The sequence below is a fragment of the Vombatus ursinus genome, unplaced genomic scaffold, assembly GCF_900497805.2.
Source record: "Vombatus ursinus unplaced genomic scaffold, bare-nosed wombat genome assembly UNPS02009205.1, whole genome shotgun sequence".
Taxonomy (NCBI): Eukaryota; Metazoa; Chordata; class Mammalia; order Diprotodontia; family Vombatidae; genus Vombatus; species Vombatus ursinus.
Window position 1 is genome coordinate 6,318,359 of NW_020948983.1, and position 19,591 is coordinate 6,337,949.

At 37.5% G+C, this 19,591-nt stretch overlaps 1 protein-coding gene across 4 annotated transcripts in view; it reads left to right on the forward strand.

Moving 5' to 3' along the window:
- The first annotated feature begins 1,080 nt into the window (after positions 1–1,080).
- ABLIM1 (actin binding LIM protein 1) overlaps positions 1,081–19,591 on the forward strand; it is a 273,956-nt gene continuing 255,445 nt past the window's right edge. For 2 of the 4 annotated variants that reach the window (XM_027851947.1, XM_027851948.1), the window contains exon 1: positions 1,081–1,153. In XM_027851947.1, coding sequence (XP_027707748.1) covers positions 1,120–1,153 — 34 coding nt within the window. In that variant the 5' untranslated portion in view covers positions 1,081–1,119. The remainder of the gene's footprint in view (positions 1,154–19,591) is intronic. The other 2 variants (XM_027851945.1, XM_027851946.1) reach the window with 2 other exon arrangements.

Here is a 19,591-nt window from a genome sequence, read left to right on the forward strand (position 1 = left end):
TTTTCCAATTGTCAAAACACAGCAGTGATTGGATAGTCTTTCTTGAGTCTGTTGATGGGGCCTAATATTTTACTAGAGTCTTCAAATGGGCAATTTTAATGGGCATTATCAAGGAGATTAGCCATTTTGCAATTAGAAAAGTTTGTCAATCCTCACCCACCCATTGGCCAGTGGGTCTACTTTTGAGCCTGTTGTACCTTTTCCTTCTCGAGTGCTGCTTACATCTACAGTCTTCATATATATTTGATAGTAGCTAGGGGGAAGCATGGAGTTGTGGGGTGGGGGAACTAAAAGCAGACCATTACTCACAGAAGGAAAATATTCCCTTTTTCCTGAGACTTTCCTGATGAGGGAATTATTTTTAGGCAGCCATGTGACTAATATACAAAGGCTCAAAGTTAGTGCCTTGTCTAACACTCTGATGTTAACACTTTGTCAGAAAACTAAGTCTCCAAAGCCAGGTTGAACAATGCCAAACTGATAGTAGTCAAAGGCAGCTGTTCCAAAATGAGTTTTTAATTTAAAAGCATTAATGCCCATCTGGTTGAGACAGTAGCTTATTGAGAGGAGAAAATGAGACAGAAGACTTGGGAAAATAAAGCAATTTCTCTTTGTCCTATGTGTGTTTGAATTACAGCTAACTACCACTGTCCAAAATCTGGACTCCAATTTATGGAGAAGAGAGTTGGGAAAATATATTTTTGCATCTTTTAGAAACCACTTACTGAGAAATTATAGCATTTGGAATGTCACAACAGTAAGAGAGGTTCGTTTTTGCTCTCAAGTGGCTAGAGAATTTTGCAGGGGTGTGGAGCAAAGGAGGAGGCAAATATTTGAGACCAGAGATGCTCAGCTACAGTAGAGCTGAGCAGTGAACTAGAATGGTACAGGAAAATCATCATTCTTCCTGAGTTGGCTGTGGCTGTAGCTGTGGCACACCCTCTGTGATGGCACCACTCCCTCACTTCCAAGTCAGCCCACAAAATAGTGGGAAAAGAGCCAGAATCTGAAGCTGCTCTTGGAGGGATTGGTTTCAGTCCTCTAGTATGCCAACCATCTAGTAAGGAAAGGCTGTGCACTTGAAGATTTGGAAATATTAATGAGCTGGTGATTGTACTGATGGATCCCCACTATACTATTGAAGACTTCAAAGGTTTGGAATTATACTATATGTAGCAAATGTTAACACATGGGAGGTTTCAGGTGGGCTATGTATTACTTCTCTTTAAAGATAAAAGGAAGATGAAGGAATTTCTATTAACTCATAATGTTAATCTGATATAATTCGTGGCTATGTAATATAAAATGCTACATGTTAGGATTTTTATGTGGATTTTTTGTACAAAATATGTTTTATATATATATATAACTGGCAAGCATGTATATTATTTACAGATAGAATACATTTACTCATTGAGTAGAAAATCTTTCTTATTCTTTTCTTTTTTGCAAAAGACTCAAAGGGTCTCTTCATTTTTTGATGCGAGTTCCTTCTCTTGAAGGATTTGTTTGGAGTTGTTATAATTCTCGGTGAGCTCCTATTCACTATTATTCTTCCAGTTTCTTCTCTTTCGTACCACGTTGGCTTTCTAGTTCCGTTTCTGACTGTAGGTTTATCAGAATTAGAATTAAATGAGAAATTATTTGGGATCGGACATTCTCTCTAGACTCTTTAAAATAGCTGTAATATTTTACTGAAAAATACTCTCTAAGTAGGCTAGCCACAGGAGAAACGTGGCTTATTCTCATGAGGGTCCCAAGGGATGGCTGCTAACATTGCCTCCATCAGTCAGGGCTTCCAAATCAAGCTAACACAAACACACTGGATGGTTCATGGGAGCCCCCAGACCACATCGAGCAGTAGGGAGCCTAACTTCTTTGACACTGGAGCCTTTGAGATAAGAGAGTACAACTTATCTTAGTATGTAGACACTAGAATAGCATGTGACTTACAGCAGAAAGAATATATACTCCCTGCCCTTTACTTTCGATTTCTCTGTGTTTTTTCTTTACCCACATTAATTTGGGAAGTTACAGATTTCCTGAATGCTTGTCATTGGCAGTTACGCTTTTTATTTTGCCTTCTTGCTCAATGCTTTGAAGCATGAACAGCCTAGGTAACATGCACCAACATGCGTCGATGTGTTGAGAATGACTAAAGAGTTACAGGCCAACATCACTGGTTTGTAGTCAAGGTATAATATATAATTCATTGGTGGCTGTTTGTGTTAGAAATCCCCACCACCTCCACATATGGCATAAGCAAACATTATTTTGCATAGGAAATGAAGATGTAAAAGCCTGATAATGCAGTTTGATTTTCTTTATTGACTCAAATAGTGGTACATTTACTGGAAAAAGGGAAGCTGACAAACACTAGAATTACAAAATTTAAAGCTGACAATGGACCAGTGAAGGGAAGAAGCCCAGAGCTGTCTCTCAGATTTATTCCTTCTTCTCAACTCCTTCCAAATCCCCATTCATAATCACCTGAATTCTGGAGTTGGCCTGCAGCCAAGGATGGTCCATTCTGAGAAGAAGCTTTGATGGTTTTTCTTTGGCATTGTAGGTGATGACATAAAATTCTGAATTTTAATAATTATATTAATATTTATTAAGAAGGATTAGTTGATTTTGTCCTTGCTTCTTATGCCTACATGTAAAACAATGTATTTTTATAGCATATATATGTAGTGTATGTGAGTGTATGTATGTATGTATATGTATGTAGCATTGACAGAAAAATACATTGATATTTAAATTTTATGTGTTCCTTGCTATCCTGAGAACGCTGGACCTTTTCATTTTAAGGGACATTTGTTATTTGTAAAAAGAAATAATGATAATTGAATTTCCATAACACTTCAAAGTTCACAAAGAACTTTCCTCCAAACAAACCTGTGAGATAGGTAGTGCAAGCATTAGTACCCCTATTTTACAGATGGGAAAACTGAGGTTTAAATAAGAGAAGCAATTTGCTCAAGGTCATACAGCTAGTTAAATGGCAAAAATGATACTGAAATCCAGATGTGAAGGACCTTGAAAGGGATTGTGATGAAAATATATAGTAGGCTATAAATCTCCATGTTTTTAAAAGTCAAACTGAAAATATGTAGACTTTATTTTTTTGTTCTTTCTTCCCCACCCTTCCCCATGACATATTTTTGAAAGTATTTGGAATCATTGCTTACTGCCAGCTGGAGTCTCCAGAAAGCATATCTGCAGAAGTCTAAACAGTTGACTGGAATCACAGTAATAATTTTAAAGTGGAAGCTGGCAAACCTGTTTTAGACAAGGGGGAAAAAAAGCACACCTTATGCATAGAAAATAAGAGGTTTCGCTGCTATAAATTAACTTTAAAGAATACTCCTGAAAAATATTTTAAAATTTATTTTCATTATCTTTTTAATTCATGGCTATGTAGTAAACAAAGTCGACCAAGCTGTGGACTGATTTGCTGTACTCAGTAATCAGGGCTCTATATACTTTAAAAAAAAAGTAAATTTCGACCTCATCCTCCCATTTGGCTAAAGGAAATGGCTGTGAAGTCTTAATTCTATTCTCAGTCCTTTTGTCTCAAAAGAAATGAAAGGACGAAAGAACCAAGAGTTAAATTATACAATTTTTACCTCAATTTCTCCATCGGTAAAATAGGGATTATTATACTTACATTATTGACTTCACTTGGTAGTTATCAGGAAAACACTTTTAACCTCAAAGAGCTGTGTAAAAGTAAGTTATTATGATACTTCCCTTCAAATATACCTATGTCAGTATTGATATCAGTGTTTTGGGGGGACTAAGCTTGTGATTTCACTGGCATAATGAGAGTAAGGAAAGCCCCTACCAATGTAGATTTGCACCTACTCCACAGATGATGGTCTTATAAATGCCTTGGGCATTGAGAGTTTAAGTAACTTGCCTAGGGTCACATAAACAGTCTATGGCAAACGTAAGACTTGAAACCCAGCTCTTCCTGATTCCAAGGCTACCTCTCTAACCACTATTCCACGTTGCTTTTTCCTGCTTGGGGGCTCAGTCAATAGAGTGCTGAAACTGTAGTCAGAAAGCCTTGAATTCAAATCCAGCCTGAGACATTTACCAGCTGTGTGACACTGGCTAGTCACTTTACCTCTGTTTGCTTCAGTTTCCTCAACTGTGAAATGAGGATGATAAGAACAAATGAGATAATATTTGTAAAGCACCTAACCCAGTGCTTCGCACACAGTAGGTGCTATATAAATGCTTATTCCCTTTCCCTTTCCCTAAACTAAACATACCACATACACAATAGCCTCAGGCTTTTTGCTCACTCAACCTCTTCACCTTTAAATGGAATGCCCTACCTACCACATTCTGCAACCCTACCTGCTCAATTCCCACTTATCTTTTAAGACCCACCTCAGTCATTCTTACATGAAACTTTCCCTGAAGCCCTTTCTTATTCCAATCAGTAATAATCTGATTTCTCCTAGCCTATACCTCTCTCATTCCACTTTCATGCTTCTACTTTGTGTCATAGGCATTTGTATGCATGCTTTCTTCCTATGAGACTGGAGGCTGACCTGCATTATTCGTCTTTGTGCTATCCCCAATGACTAGCATATAATAATAGTTGCTCTATAAACAGTTGTTGAAATGAATTACAGATAATGAATGACAGTTTAGGAATGTGCATTTCTAACCTCTTCTGTATGCCAAGTTAGGCACCTTGTCTGTAAGATATATTTGTAAGCTTCAATTCAATTCAATAAGCCTTTATTGAGGGGCATATAGGATTCAAATTCAGAATGTTGAGAATTAGCAGGAATTCTCATTGGATTTCAGTCAAGTTTCTAAATACATAAAGATGTGTATATATATATATATATATATATTTTTTTTTTTCTAACTACATACTATTTGTGCCTGACCTGTGGTAGAGCATTCTGAGTTTGTGTTGGTCCAATCAGCCACAGTAAGACACACTGAAACTTGACTCTAGCATAGTAATATCATTTTGGTCCTCTTCGAGAATGAAGGACAACAACTGATATTTTAAGTAGATATATGTATGTCATATTAAATAAATATATGTATATCATGTTTCTGACAATATAAATACATATAAAGTAGATATGCACATGAATATATACACACAGATATATACACATATTATAAACACATACACATTATGCATACCTGCACACACTATGACTGTGAGCTTCTTGAGAGCAAAGACCATTTTTTGGTCTTTTTTGCTATCCCCAGTTTAGCGCAGTGCCTGGCACATAGTAAATGCTTAATAAATGCTTGTCCACTTGGCAACACACACAGATCAGATTCTTAGGAAAAGAGCCAGAGAGAAACAGACAATAACATTCTTTTTCGGTTCCCTATGAAATAGTGAAAATACTTGGGCAGATTTTTCATTTTGAAGGTTCAGGAGCAGCAACCACTACAAATGAATTCTGCCAATGTGTGTGGCTGGCAAGCCAATCAAAGAATGGGGTGAATCAGTTCCCTGCAGCATATCAAAAGAGCAAGACTGAAAAATCAAAACAAGTAAGATGGGAGAAGCCCAGTGGAACTCAGTGATATTAGAATTACTAAAGAAGAAAATGAAACTTCATTGAGAACTTTACAATCTGGCCTTGATTTTATGAAGCACACCTGTACTGTCCATTTCTGATGACACTGAAGAAACCTTGACGGCTTTATAGGTTTGGAAGCTGCTACTACCGAGTATTATTCTTTCTGATGCTCTGTGTGCTAGCCACACATTATTCAGGCATGAACTACAGAGTGTCATAAAAGGCTCAAAATGCAAGGTATGTCGTATACAGAATTTCCACAGCATGGGATTAGCAGTTCAATTGAATGTATTTATTGTCAGTGAGGCACACAGCTCTTGAATTTTCTAAAGTAATGAAATGAACCATTTCCCCCACTTTCAACCACGTGAATGATCGATGTTACCATCTATATATATATTTTTTATACATTTAGGCAGCTGGTTTCATTTTTGAACTTAGCTTTACCCTTAGCTTAATCGTCCTTTTCTGATTGGAATCTTGTATTAGGAAGGAAATACATAATGTAATGTTTATCTTGTGTTCTATGCTCTGGGCTGGGCATTCTATGAGACAGAATTTGCTAAGCTTCCCTTAATGTATGGCCCTGTAATTGATGCTGTTCAGAGTAAGTTAAATAGATATACAATTCCTACCCTCTAGAATTTATAATCTAAGAAGGACCCACTTGGAAGATATATAGACCTACGAGAAACATGAGTAGCTGCACAGACCTTGAAAAGAACATTCAGTAAGCTAATATAATGGGTAAAGCAAGGGACAAGTTCCTGTTTGGGTATAGTATTTGGAGCCTTACATGATTAGACAGGGTGGGGTGCTTACTACTTCTTTTTCAAATCAGATGCTCAGCAAGAAGAATCAAGATCTCAGAATGATGTAGGAACAAGCAAGACTTGACTAGTTAGAATTTAAGGTATGGTTGAAGATAGTGATATCAAACTCAAATCGAAATGGGGGCCACTAAACTGTACATAAGGAGCTCTGTAGACCATATATTGACTTAGAAATCCATATATTAACATTACCTTTCTTTTACGGTATTTTTATTGTTAAATATTTATCAATTACATTTTAATCTGGTTTGGCTACACTTGGAAGTGTTGTGGCCCACCTGTGGCCTGCAAACTGCATGTTGTGACACCTTTGGTCTAGGAGAACTTGTGAATAAACTAATTGAAAGTTAAAAGACACCATGGACCAAAAGTATAAATTTAGATTATGGCTCATCATTGTATAGTGGAAGAAACACTGAATCAGGAATTAGGAAATCTGGGTTGTTGTCCTGATTCTGCTGCTTAACTCACTGTGGCTTTGGAGGCAGTCATGTCTTCCCCATGGACCAAAATTTTGTATCTGAGGTACACTCAGATCTTAATATGGATCTATGATCTCCACAAGCTGAGTATTCCATCTGATGAAGCCAAGTACAGTCCATCCATACCTGCCCATCCTGTGAGCTTCCTGTCCATGCCCTCCCATAAGTTCACCACAGGAGAATCGCCTGGTGTTGTGGAGGCTCTCCTTACATTATCTTGACATTAAGAAGATACCAATGGAGCACAAGGATTGGAATGATTATCTCCACTTCACCAGTCAGTCTTCTTATTTTTCACTTAGACAGTGAAAATGATGATATTCTTTACGTTTCTTTCTTGATTCTTTGTTTGTTTTGTGATCAAGTCTGCTCACACCCACCGCTGTCCTATTGGGAAAATCTTAATGATGAATTCTTCAGAGACTGCAGTGTTTTATGACTTAGAGCAATTCATCTGAGGTATGTTCCTATGAAATGAGGGGACTTTGAGAATAAATGATCTCCAAAGTTCCTTTTTTCAACTCTGAGGTTCTCTTTGTGGTCTCATAGGAGAGCTAATAACTAGAGCTCTTTTTCTGCTATTTGTAGATTTCTTTTTGCCTCTAGATGTAGGAGACTATGAATTGTTTTTTTTTCCCTTGCTGAAACTGTTGCTATGAAGTAGATTTGAGGCTACCCTATTGTCTAGATCACTCAAAAATTTATAGTCATTTTTCAAACTCTTCACAAATCTCCTCAAGGCAGCCCTTTCTGGATATGTACCCTACTGAAAAACTCACATTCCTGTGACATACCCTGAGCTGTAGGATGTCATTGGAAAATCTGGATCTTTCAGAGCTCACTTTATATCCCACTTCCTTCACTAAGTCTTTCTAGTTCACTCTAACCCGCATAGGTCTTCCTCACTTTGAACTATTTCTCACATCCTTACCTGCTGGTGCTCTGCCCAAAGGGAATGTAAATTTTAATCTCTGAAACTTTTTTTTTTGTCTTGGTTTATTTTTTTTTTCTCTTAAAGACCAGCCTTAACCCCAAATCACTCTAGATCAAGACCAAGCCCTACTTGGTCACTTTTTGAGCCCTGATTGGCTCAGAATGATTATAAATAACAATTGTTTCTGTTTTGGCCAGAAACCCAGAGGGTCTTCCCCAGCCCGATCAATTTTTTTTTTTAAGAGGCCATTCTTTGCCTCATTTTTTAAAGCCTTAATTACTGAATGGGCGCTGCCTCAGTCAAACTGAGAACTGTTGAAGACCTTAGCTTGAAAAGCCCAAAGATCCCCACTGCATCCTGGGCCATCTCCAGTTGTCCTGATCCATATCTGGCCACTGGACCCAGGTGGCTCCAGAGGAGAAAGTGAACCTGGTGACTTTGCACAGCCCTCCCTCACTTAAATCCAACTCACTTGCGTATCATGGCATCTCCTCCCTGAAGTCATGGTCAAACAGCAGCAGCAAGCAGAGCAGCCACAAGTATTTACTTGGAGCGACTCTGCTTGGTTTGAACTCAAAGGAACATAATGCCCCACCCACCTGAAATCTCATCATCATACTGATTAACTCAGCTTTGGATAGGCAAGACCTTGGCAGCTCCTCAGCTCTGGTTAGAGGACTGCAGGATGGATCACTCACCTCTGCTGAAAGCTTTCCTTTGTTGAGGTCTGGACTCTGCCTTCCCACCGCAGCTATGCTTGGTTTTGGCTCCATGGAACATCATGCCCCCTTGCCAGGTAACCCCTGGTGTCCCCCCTTCTCCCACTTTTCAGCTTCCTTTTCTGTATTGTCTTCCTCCATTAGATTGTAACCTTCTTGAAGGCAAGGAATGTCTTTTCCTTATTTATATCTCTAAAATTTAGCACAGTTCCTGGCACATAGTAGGCACTTAATAAATGTTTATCAAATTGAGTTGATCATAAAATATAGCAGTTAATTATGTGCTACTTTTTATTCTTTTTGTTTCATGTCTCTCCAACTAGAAAGTTTACTCTAATGGAAGCAATATGATGAAGTAGAAAGAAACCTCAACTTGGAGTCAGAGGACTTGAGTTTAAATGCTACCTTACTAGAATACTAATGCCAAATAACACCACTTGCTAGCAGAAACTAGGTAGTAGTGCAGATAGTTTGCTGGGACTGGAGTCAGGAAGACCCGAGTTAAAATTTGACCTCTGGCACTTATTAGCTATGTGACCCATGGGCAAGTCACTTAATCCTTAACTGCTGCCTGACTCAGTTTCCCCGATTGTAAAATGGAGATAATGATAGCACCTCTCAGGGTTGTTCTGAGGATAAGATAAGATAACATCTCAAAAGTATTTAACACAGTGTCTGGCTCTTGTAAACAGTAAATGCTTTGGCTAAAATGGAAATATATTTTGCCTGACTTGATATCTTGTATAATTGATACAATTGCTTGCCTTCTCAATGGGTGGGGGAAGGTCTGCAGGAAGGGAGATAATTTGGAACTCAAAATTTTTTTAAATGAATGTTGAAATAAATAAAATAATAATTATATGATTCTGAACTTTAAAAAATAGTAAATGCTTGTAAATAGTTAATGATCCTTCCTTTCCCCTTCCCCTCTTCTTACTATCTGTTTGACCTCAGGCAATTCACTTATTCTTTCTGGGTCTCAGTTTCATTATCTGTATTAGAACATGCTCTGGAATGACCATGACAACTCCTTCTCTCACTGCTGAGTTGGGTCTCCAGAGTGTGGTTCAAAATCTCCTTAAGAATTAGCCCAGAGGGGTTATGAACACTATAGTTCACAAGCCCTGATCAAGGTCCTTTCCTCTCCCCTGTTGATTATCAATGTTGTTAATTAGTCAGCCAGGCCCAGTTAGCTTTTTAGAAATTAGTATTTATGAGAGCAGTATAGTTGGTACCTAACATCCCCCCAAAAAGTCTATGCAACACTCTCCTGTCAGTGCATCCAGGATCCATGGGAAGTGGGCCCAAGCCTTGAGAATACATGTGACAAAGAGATGACTCACTCAAAGATGGAGGGCTGTTTACTAGAGTCCTTAAGTTGTTTCCCTTAGCTTGGTTGTAGCTTTTCTGCTGGGCTTTTATTGACTGATGACATTAGGTGGAGTTGTCAAACATGAACTCCAACAGGTCCCAGTGTGGCCTGAACTATTTTAAAATGTGATTGGAAAATATTTAACTAAATTAATGAAAATACAGTAAAACATAGATATTAATTTTTTTAAATTTAAAACTAAGTCAATATGTGGCCCACAGGGATCCTTATATATAGTTTAGTGGTCCCCATTTCTATTTGAATTTGACTCCGTTCACTTAAGGAACCTCAAAGTTTCTGTGATTCTAGTAAATATTCTCTAAGTACTTTTTGATTGCTGATTAGCTAGTAACACATAAACAGCCAGGTACAATGTACAGGCCTCTCGTAACAGTATAATCACTTCAAACCCAGGGAATTTGAATGATGATGAATGTGGTTCTCTGCCCTTGCAAAGGTTGCAAGGGTATGTAGTCATTAAAAGTAAATACTTTCACACATGAGTACATACTTACCGCTATGCCACTTACACTCATTAGTAACTTTGTTAGTACAAATGAACTGGCATTTGTATTTTGAGACTCTGAAATAAATTCTCATATCTGGTTCACCTGATGATTTATTTGACTTAATGATCAGTCAACAACATTTATTGATTGCCAGCTATTTGCAGAGCATCGTCCTAGGTACTATGGAAGGGTACAAAGGAAGCGGAAGGTAATCTTTGCCCTGTAGAACCTTATAGTCTAATAGGGTACAAAAACCCATGTGAAACAACTGACGAATGCTTTAGACATCAACAAATCCAAATCCCTCATGTTATGGATGAGGAAACTGAGGCTCAGAGAAGGGAAATGACTTGGCCAAGGTCACAGAGGACTAACTAGATGAGCAGGGGATTCAGATTCAGGTCTTTGATTCCAAATCTCTTCTTTCTACTCTATACCGTAAGAGCAAATCAACAATTACATAAATAATGAAAGAAAGGTAGACGTATTGGTAATGAGTATGTTATTATATCAAGAATCAGAAATTATTACTCCTGAAATGCTTCTTGGAGATGAGTTTAAAAAATGATTTGGGGGGGGGGTTGTTTTTTTAAATGAGAAAGCATTATTAAATACTTATATTAAATATACTAGGCATTGTGCTAACCTCTGGAGATACAAATTGCACAAACAAGAAAGTTTTGTCTTTGAGGAACTTATATTCTATTTTTCTAAAATTTATTGATACATTTTCTTTTTATATTACAAACATTTGTAGATTTGTAACAAAGTAAAACAATTTAGTAAAGCTATTAATGTAGTGACATCATCTAAAAATGCATGCAACAATTCATATTTGTAGCAACCATGCCCACGTTTGTAAAAAAAAAAAATTAACAAAGACTATTTTCCTTCGCATGTACCATACCGTTGAAAAAAGAAAAGAAAAACAAATTTCTTTTAATAAATATGCATAGTCAGGCTAACCAAATTCCTTCAGTGGCTGTATATAAAAATATGTATTTCTTATTCTGTACCTTAAATCTATCAACCTCTCTGTCATAGATGGCATGTTTCATCATTGGTCCTCTGGAATCATGAATAATTATTGTATTGATCATAGTTGTTACAGCTTTCAAAGTTGTTAGTTCACACAATAACACTATAAAAACAATTCTCCTGGTGCTACTCACTTTATTCTTTGTTAGTTTATAAAAGTCTCTTTTTCAAATAAAAAGTTTATAAGTTTGTAAGTCTTTTTTGTAAGTTTTTTATAAAAGTTTATGTTTGCAAAAGTTTTTTTTTGAAGGCAATAAAATTATAGAGTCTGCAGAAAGCATAGGAGACAGGATAGTTTAAATTATTTTTAATAATTTAATAATCTGAAAATAATTTTTAAGCAAGATAACAGAGGATTCATTAAAGATGAAAAAAACACTAAAAATTTCCATTCTTCACAACCACTGTTGTGCATTTGGAAGATGAGAATAAGGGAAAAAAATGTTTTTTTTCATTTCATTCAAGTCTTCCATGCCATTGATTTGTTTTCTTTTTGTTGATGTCACCTAGACTTTTGGCAAGTAAAAGATGGATTAACAGGAAGTAAATCAGGAAATAAATTTCATAATCATAATAATCATATTTATATAAGTACTTTACAAAGTTCTTTCTGAATAATAGCCAAAAATACTTTCTGATACAAATATATATCACTCCCTTGTTGCAGTTGAGAGAAAATTCAGGAAAGTTGAATTATTTGCCCAAAGTCACAAGTCTGGTTAGTAGCAGAGCAACTCTCAAGCCCAAGGCTCAAATTCAGATCTTTGGACTCCAAACTGTAGTGTTTTTTCCACCTCATCACATTGCCTGTTCATACTAAATAATCATAATAGATTGGAAAAAAATTTAGGGGTTATCTAGTCTGAGAGAGACAGTGTGGCATAGTGGATAGAGGGAAGAAAGGGAAATAGGAAAGCACCCGTTATGTGCCAGGCACTCTGTTAGTACTTTACAAGTATTATCTCATTTGATCATTGATAGAGAGCAGGCCTGGACACATGGTTTGAAACCTAGGTTTGAGTCTTGCCTATGACATATACTAGTCATGTGACCCTGGGCATGGCATGTAACTTCTCAACACCCTGGGCAACTTTCTAGGACTGTAAGTTGCAGGGAAGATAACCATCCTTGTACACTTTAGTAGAGGGAACTTTCTCATCTGAGGAGTTATGTAAACCCATAAAGAAGTCACAGGTGCAGTACCTTTCCCTCTCCTTATCCCTATCCTACTCTAATAGTTAAAACTGAAGAAAGAAAAAGGATTTTCTGTTTTTATTTGGAGGGCATTTTTCTTCTATTACCTTTTCCCCAGATTTGAGTTTTATCACACTTCTAATATTTCCTTTCTATTCTCTTAGGTATGGCTAAATCCAGAATATTTTGTAGAAAAGAATTATTCCATTAGAGACATACCCACCCCAAATGTTGGTGGGTTGATGTTACTCATTTGAACATGCTATACTCAGTTTCCCTCCTCCCCCTCGAGTTAGTGGTCTGTATGTTTATAAACTTTTTGTTGATTAGATTTAGGTTATGCAGGAGTGGGAGGGAGGGAGAAATGAGGGAAAAAAAGGTTGAGATGTTTTATTTGGATCATAAGATCATAGCTTTAAAGCTGGAAGCAATCTTGAGGGTCATTCAGTTCGGCCCCTTCGTTTGACAGATATGAAGATGCTACATCCCAGAAAGGTTGTTATATGTCCAATATCACACAAGTGGGTATGTGTCAGAACAGAATTCAAACCCAGATAATTTTACCTGTATGGCATGGAGAAAATGAAACAATGGATGCGCAAGTTATTTTAGAAAAAGGAAGATCTAGATAATCATATATAAGTCAGCCATATTTGGAAGCAAGCTGTAGGATTTAAGGAGAGTGGGAATGGCTGTCTTTCTCTCAAATAGTTTGTTTGCTGGTCCTGCAAAGAAACCTGAAATTCCACCTTCATTCATTCTTTTGGGTTAAAACATTGAAGGCTGCTTTACTAACTCCTGTGTTTTCTCCAGGATTGGTCTAATACTATCATTATTATCAGTTATTAACAACTTATTAATTATTTTATCAAGTTAGCCCATCAGAACCTCCATGTAATGGGATAGGATACAAGAGGAGCTAATTTGATGTGGATAGAGAGACTGAAGGAAGGTTGAGGACACTAAACCTTGCTTAGGGAATGGGGTGCTAAATTGGGGATGGGGAGAAGGATTATGAAAAGAAGAAAGAGATGCAGAAAGTTGAAGGGAGGGGTACAGAAGATATGCTTCATCAACTCAACAATCTTTCTAATGGTCAGCTTGAGTATAAAGTAGTGTTTGTTGAAATTATTTTTATCCTGATGGGTAGCAGTGTCCAACAGCTGTTTGCTTGTGAGATATACTTCAGTGATAAAGAGGAATCATTGATAATCTACCTTGATTATGTGAGAATCTATGTTCTGTAGTGAAAAGAGTGCTGAACTTGGAGTCAAAAGGCCTAGGTTGGAATCCCAATCCTGCTACTCTTAATCTAAATGACCTTAGACATTTGACTTGAACTCTTTGAGCCTCAGTTTCTTCACCTGTAAAATGGAGTAAATAATACTCAAACTAACACACAGGATTATTTGGATAAATTACTTTGTAAATGATGAACTTAGTAGTACTTTAATGGATCTTTGATTTCATTGATATTGGTACTCTTTCCAGAGCAACCCATGTGCACAACATCTTGTATAATTCTTGTCCATACCCTTCCTTCAGTCCTCAATGAGGTTGGGGAGAAGGTCCATCCACCTTACGGGGCATCTTCCTTTATCCATCTTGCTATTTTGGAATTCTGTTGGAGCATAAAGGCTATCTGCAGATTATCCCTTGATCTTATTGCATGACCATTCTATCTCTTTTCCCAGTTGTACATCTCTCTGATGATATCCCTCATACTACTTCCCCTACCCAACCCCTCAATAGTAGTAATGTATTGTACACACTTATGCACACACACACATCTGCTTGGATTTTCTTGTGTAAATAATTGGGCTGAAGACTTTTGAGGGATTATAGCTCTCCTTTAAAAGAAGTTCTACAATGTTCTGGAGTTTGCGAACCATGACAAACTATCTACATTTGAGCAATTATTATTTTATTATTGATTAACCTTCCTCTATACCAGTGTTTCTCAAAGTGTAGGCTAGGGACCTCTAGGAGTCCCTGAAATCCTTTTAGGGAAATTAGGAGGTCTAAACTGTTTTCATAATAGTACTGGAATTTTAATTTTTAATGCACTAAATATCAATATAACTCACAAACAAAAACTCTTTTGAGGGTCTTCAATAATTTTTAAGAGTGTAAAGGGATACTGAGAATGGATTGTTTGAGAGCCACTGCTGTATACCAACACAAATCCTCTCTTCTGATCTGAAGATCACAGGTTTTGTCCCTATACCAATATAAGGTATAAATTTCAAGAGTATCACAATAAGCTACTTTTTAGCTATATTTTGCTTTTAAGCTACTTTTTACCTTTTAGCTTGCTAACCTTGTTTTTGTGCATCCCACCCCTAAAGTTAATAGATACTTATTCCTTTGGTTAAGAAGCTTCCTACCACTATTTATGATTTAAATAAAGGTCCTTGAAAATAAAAGGACACAAAGAGCTCTCTATACTAGTCATTATACCCAAGGGTGGCAGTAAAATTAGAAAGACTCCTGAAAAGTTTAGAGAAAACAGTAATTTAAAATTCATTGAATTACTTAACTTGGATAGTTCCTTAACATAATCACAGAAATAACTCTTATTTGGGCCAAATTTTTTCAGATCGTACCAGAATGTGCATTAGCATGTTTTTATTTGAGTTTTTTTTTTGGGGGGGGGAGATATATAAACTATATTTTCTTCCCTTAATTAAGCATTATTTCTATATATTTACCACTTTTCCTATGTAGTGATTTCTTCCCACAATTTTAGAGTCCCTCTGCTATTTGAAGAATCACAGTCACAGAATTATGGAATTTGAAAGCTGAAGGGACTTTAGAAAGCATGTAGTCTAACCAACTCATTTTTTTTTTTAGATCAGTTATCTGACACCCAGAGAGAAAATGGGTTGTCCAAGGTCACCAAATTACTTAATAGCATAACTGAGTTTAAAACTAAGGCCTACTGATTCTAGGTCCAGTGCATTACCACTACACTATATTACATACCCATGCATATATCTCTGCGTGTGTGTGTGTACACAGATGCATACGTGTGGATATTTGTGCGTATTTGAATGAATGATTGGATAGATGAGTAGAAGGATGGCTGAATGAAGAAGGGTTTATTAAGTGCTGAGTACTTGACTAGACCTGTGCCAGGTGCTATGGATGCAAATACCAAAACTAATTCCTTATTCTCAAGGGGTTTGAATTCTAACGGGAGAGAGGGGAGAAAGGAAACAATCATTTATTACATGCCTATTATGTGCCAGGTACTATGCTAAGTGCTTTACAAATATTTGTCTCATTTGGTCCTCAAAACAATCCTGGGAGATAGGTTCTATTATTGGCACAGTGGATGGAGTGCTGGGCCTGAAGTCAGGAAGACTCATTTTCCTGGGTTCAAATGTGACCTCAGACACTTACTAGCTGTGTGACCCTGGGCAAGTCACTTAACCCTGTTTACCTCAGTTTCCTCATCTGTGGAATGAGCTGGAGAAGGAGAAGACAAACCATGCTAGTATCTTTGTCAAGAAAGCCCCAAATGGCATCATGAATAGTTGGACATGACAGAAATGACTGGACAACAACAAAGTTCTATTATTATCATCCCCTTTTTATATTTGAGGAAAGCGAGGTAGATAGGGGTTAAATGACTTATCCAGGGTTACACAGGAAATAAGTATCTGAGACTAGATTTGAACTTAGGTCTTCCTGACCCCAGGTTTAGCACTCTGTCCACTGCAGCACACATATATAACACATATAGGCAGGCAGTGGTGTGGTGGTAAGTGTTTAACAGTTGACTCTCTGAAAATATCCTTTTGCATTTAATCACATTGTTAACATTTTCTCCATCACTTTCTTAAGTCTAAAATGGGAAGGGAAATAGTGGAGGGAGTGGGAACACATCATGAATAAAACATGGCAGTGAGAAATGATTTCTGAGTTTCCTGGAGAGGGTGGCCTTTCTCCTTGCTAACCTTCTCCGTTTTATACGTTGATGAACCTTTGCTCATTTTCCCCTTGGAAGCTGCTTTTCATCCTACCAATTCCATTCTCCTACCAGTGATTCTCTAATATTCACCCTCTGCCATGATTGTTTCTCATAAGTCCTTCACAGTCCTTATCCATTGTGGTTTTCCACTCTACACTCATCCCTTTTAGTGATGAGACCATTGCTATTTGCTGTGTTGGTGTTATCTGCCCCTTATGTTGGCTTTGTTCCCCTCTGCTGCTCCACATACCAGAGTGAATCTGAAAAATAATTTGTGCAAAACCATTCTCTGTTCTTAATAAAAAAAGAAAAGAGACTTAGAATAGCACTAGACACACAAAATGCCTGGCAGTCCTTTTCTTTGAAGTTATCCAGTTTTAGTGGCCGCCACCCTTTCTTTCACAGTGGGGCCTCTTTTTGTTTTCTCTGTTTCATGTTTGAGCTTCCATATTAGAAAGAAAGTGAGACACAGTGACCATTCTTAGGTGGCTGGTGATGCTTTGTGCAGTGGAAGTACTTTGTAAATAACTGTATTGGGGGCAGAAATAATCCCTCTCCTTTGGAAATATAAATAATTTTATTATAGATGATTTCAGGCATATTTGTCGTAGAGAAATGGACCAGTAAATAAAGAGAATCTAAGGGCTTGTATAAAAAAAAAGAAGAAAGAAAGAAAGTAAAAAGTGTTTTGCATTCTGCTTCCACTTTTCAGTGTGGTCCTTTGCTGCCTAATAATTCAACTAGGTAGTACACTGGATAGAGTTTGGGACTTGGAGTCAGGAAGACTTGACTTTGAGTTTGAATCTTGCCTCAGATACTTACTAGCTATATGACCCTGGGAAAGTCATTTAGCCTCTTGACCTCAGCTTCTCCATCTGTAAAATGGGGATAAAAAATAATAGCACCTAGCTCACAGGGTTATTGTAAGGATCTAATGAGATGACATGTATAGTGCTTTGCAAACTTTAAATTGCTATATAAATGCTAGCTATTATTATTGCTCCCATTTTATAGAAAGAAACTGAAGTCATAGAATCTAAGAGTTTGGAAGGATCTAAGAGGTTATCTGGTCCAACTTGTGCCTGACAAATAATCCTCTCTACTGGATCCCTAATTCAGTCTCTGCCTGAAGGCTTGGGAGAGGGGGCATACTGCTTTCTCTTGAGGCAGCCCATTCTATTTTTAGACAGCTCTATTGTTGAGTTTATCCTTACTAAGAACTTTAATTTGTGCCTCGGCAGCTTCCACTCATTGCTCCTGAATCTGCCTTTGTCACGGTACCTATTCCTCTTCCTTCTGTTAGGAGCATGCCTGAACTCAGGCTCCTCTTCCTTCTGTTAGGAGCATGCCTGAACTCAGGCTCCTCTTCCTTCTGTTAGGAGCATGCCTGAACTCAGGCTATGCCTATTTAGTTCAATGTTGGGGGGGGGGGAAATGAGGCATTCTGAAGTCATGTGACAGTTAACAAAAGGAGGTTTACTCAGTCATAACATAGAAATGATATTTTACCAAAAAGCTACAGTACTTGGCTTAGGGAGACCCAGCCCCTTTCATCTCCAAATTGAAATGATTCTGGTCAGCAAGGGAGGGTCTGGTGACTTGGGCAGTCTCTGGACAATCCACCAAATCTGAAGGATCTGGTTATGCTCTTAGGTGATCAGAAAGCCATATCAATGAGGCCAGAGGCTACCAGAAAGTTGTATCATATAAGGCACAATTTAAATCAGCTCTCTGGGACAGTCAAGTCCTGAGGACAGCTTTAACTTACATAGGGGAAAAGATTAGCATATTACCCCCATCATACTTTTGAAATGCTTCAAGTCAGTGATCATGTCTTAGTATATCATGCTGTATGATTCCTGCCCCCCGCTGCCCCCTCCCCCCTCCCCGGTTTATTGCTGTTTAGTTGTTTTAGTCTAACTCTTTATAACCCCATTTGGGGGTTTTCTTGGCAAAGATACAACAGTGGTTTGCCATTTCCTTCTCCAGCTCATTTTACAGATGAGGAAACTGAGGCAAACAGGGTTAAGGGCCCAGGGCCACACACAGCCTCAGTGTCTAAGACTTTATTTTAACTCAGGGAGATGAGTCTTCTAAGCCCAGTGCTCTATCCACTGCGCCACCTAGCTTCCCAATTCCCCAATTCCTTCAATTGGTGGTCTGGCCTGCAATCAACTCACCATTCTGTTTGCCCTCTTCTAGATGAGTTCCAGTTTGTTGATGGCCTTCTTAAAATATGGCACCAAGAACTGAATACAGTACTGCAGATGTGGTCTGACTAGAATAGATTACAGCCGGAATTTTTATTTACTCAGTGTCACTTACTTAGTTCAAGGGAGGAGACAGAGTTTGAAGCTAGGTTTTCTAATTCCAAGCCTCGTGTACATTTTATTAAACCAAAACAAGGCATATGGTAAATACTCAATATATTCTGGTTGACTGGATTTTATGTGCATCACAGTATATGCTTTGTATAGGTCTTGGTGTAAACATTTTTATAGGTGAGTGATTGTTCAAATTCCCAGTGCCTTTCAGAGAGACAAGTCCTGAGGTCTACTGTGAGATTTTTTTTTTTGGCTTTGTTTGCAGGTTTTTGCAGCTTCCCTTCTTTTCTCTGCTTAGGCAAGGGAGGTTATGGCATTATGCTGTATTATTGGACTTTTTGATCAATAAATGTAAGAGTCTTTATTCAGATTGCCAGAAAGTATTGCTGAGTTGGATCATTTAGTTAATGTGATGAGTTGATAGGCTCATGCATTAATATAAATGGCCAATTTGTGATTAAATATATTTTAGACTAAAATTAACTTTTATTCTGAAATGAGACACAGAAGATTGTATTTTAAGTTATAAGTATGAAAATGCAAACTACTTAGGACAATAATGTTATTTTAACTATTATTAATTCAACTATATACTATTTAATTAACTATTTAATACATTCCCCCCCAAGTAAGAATA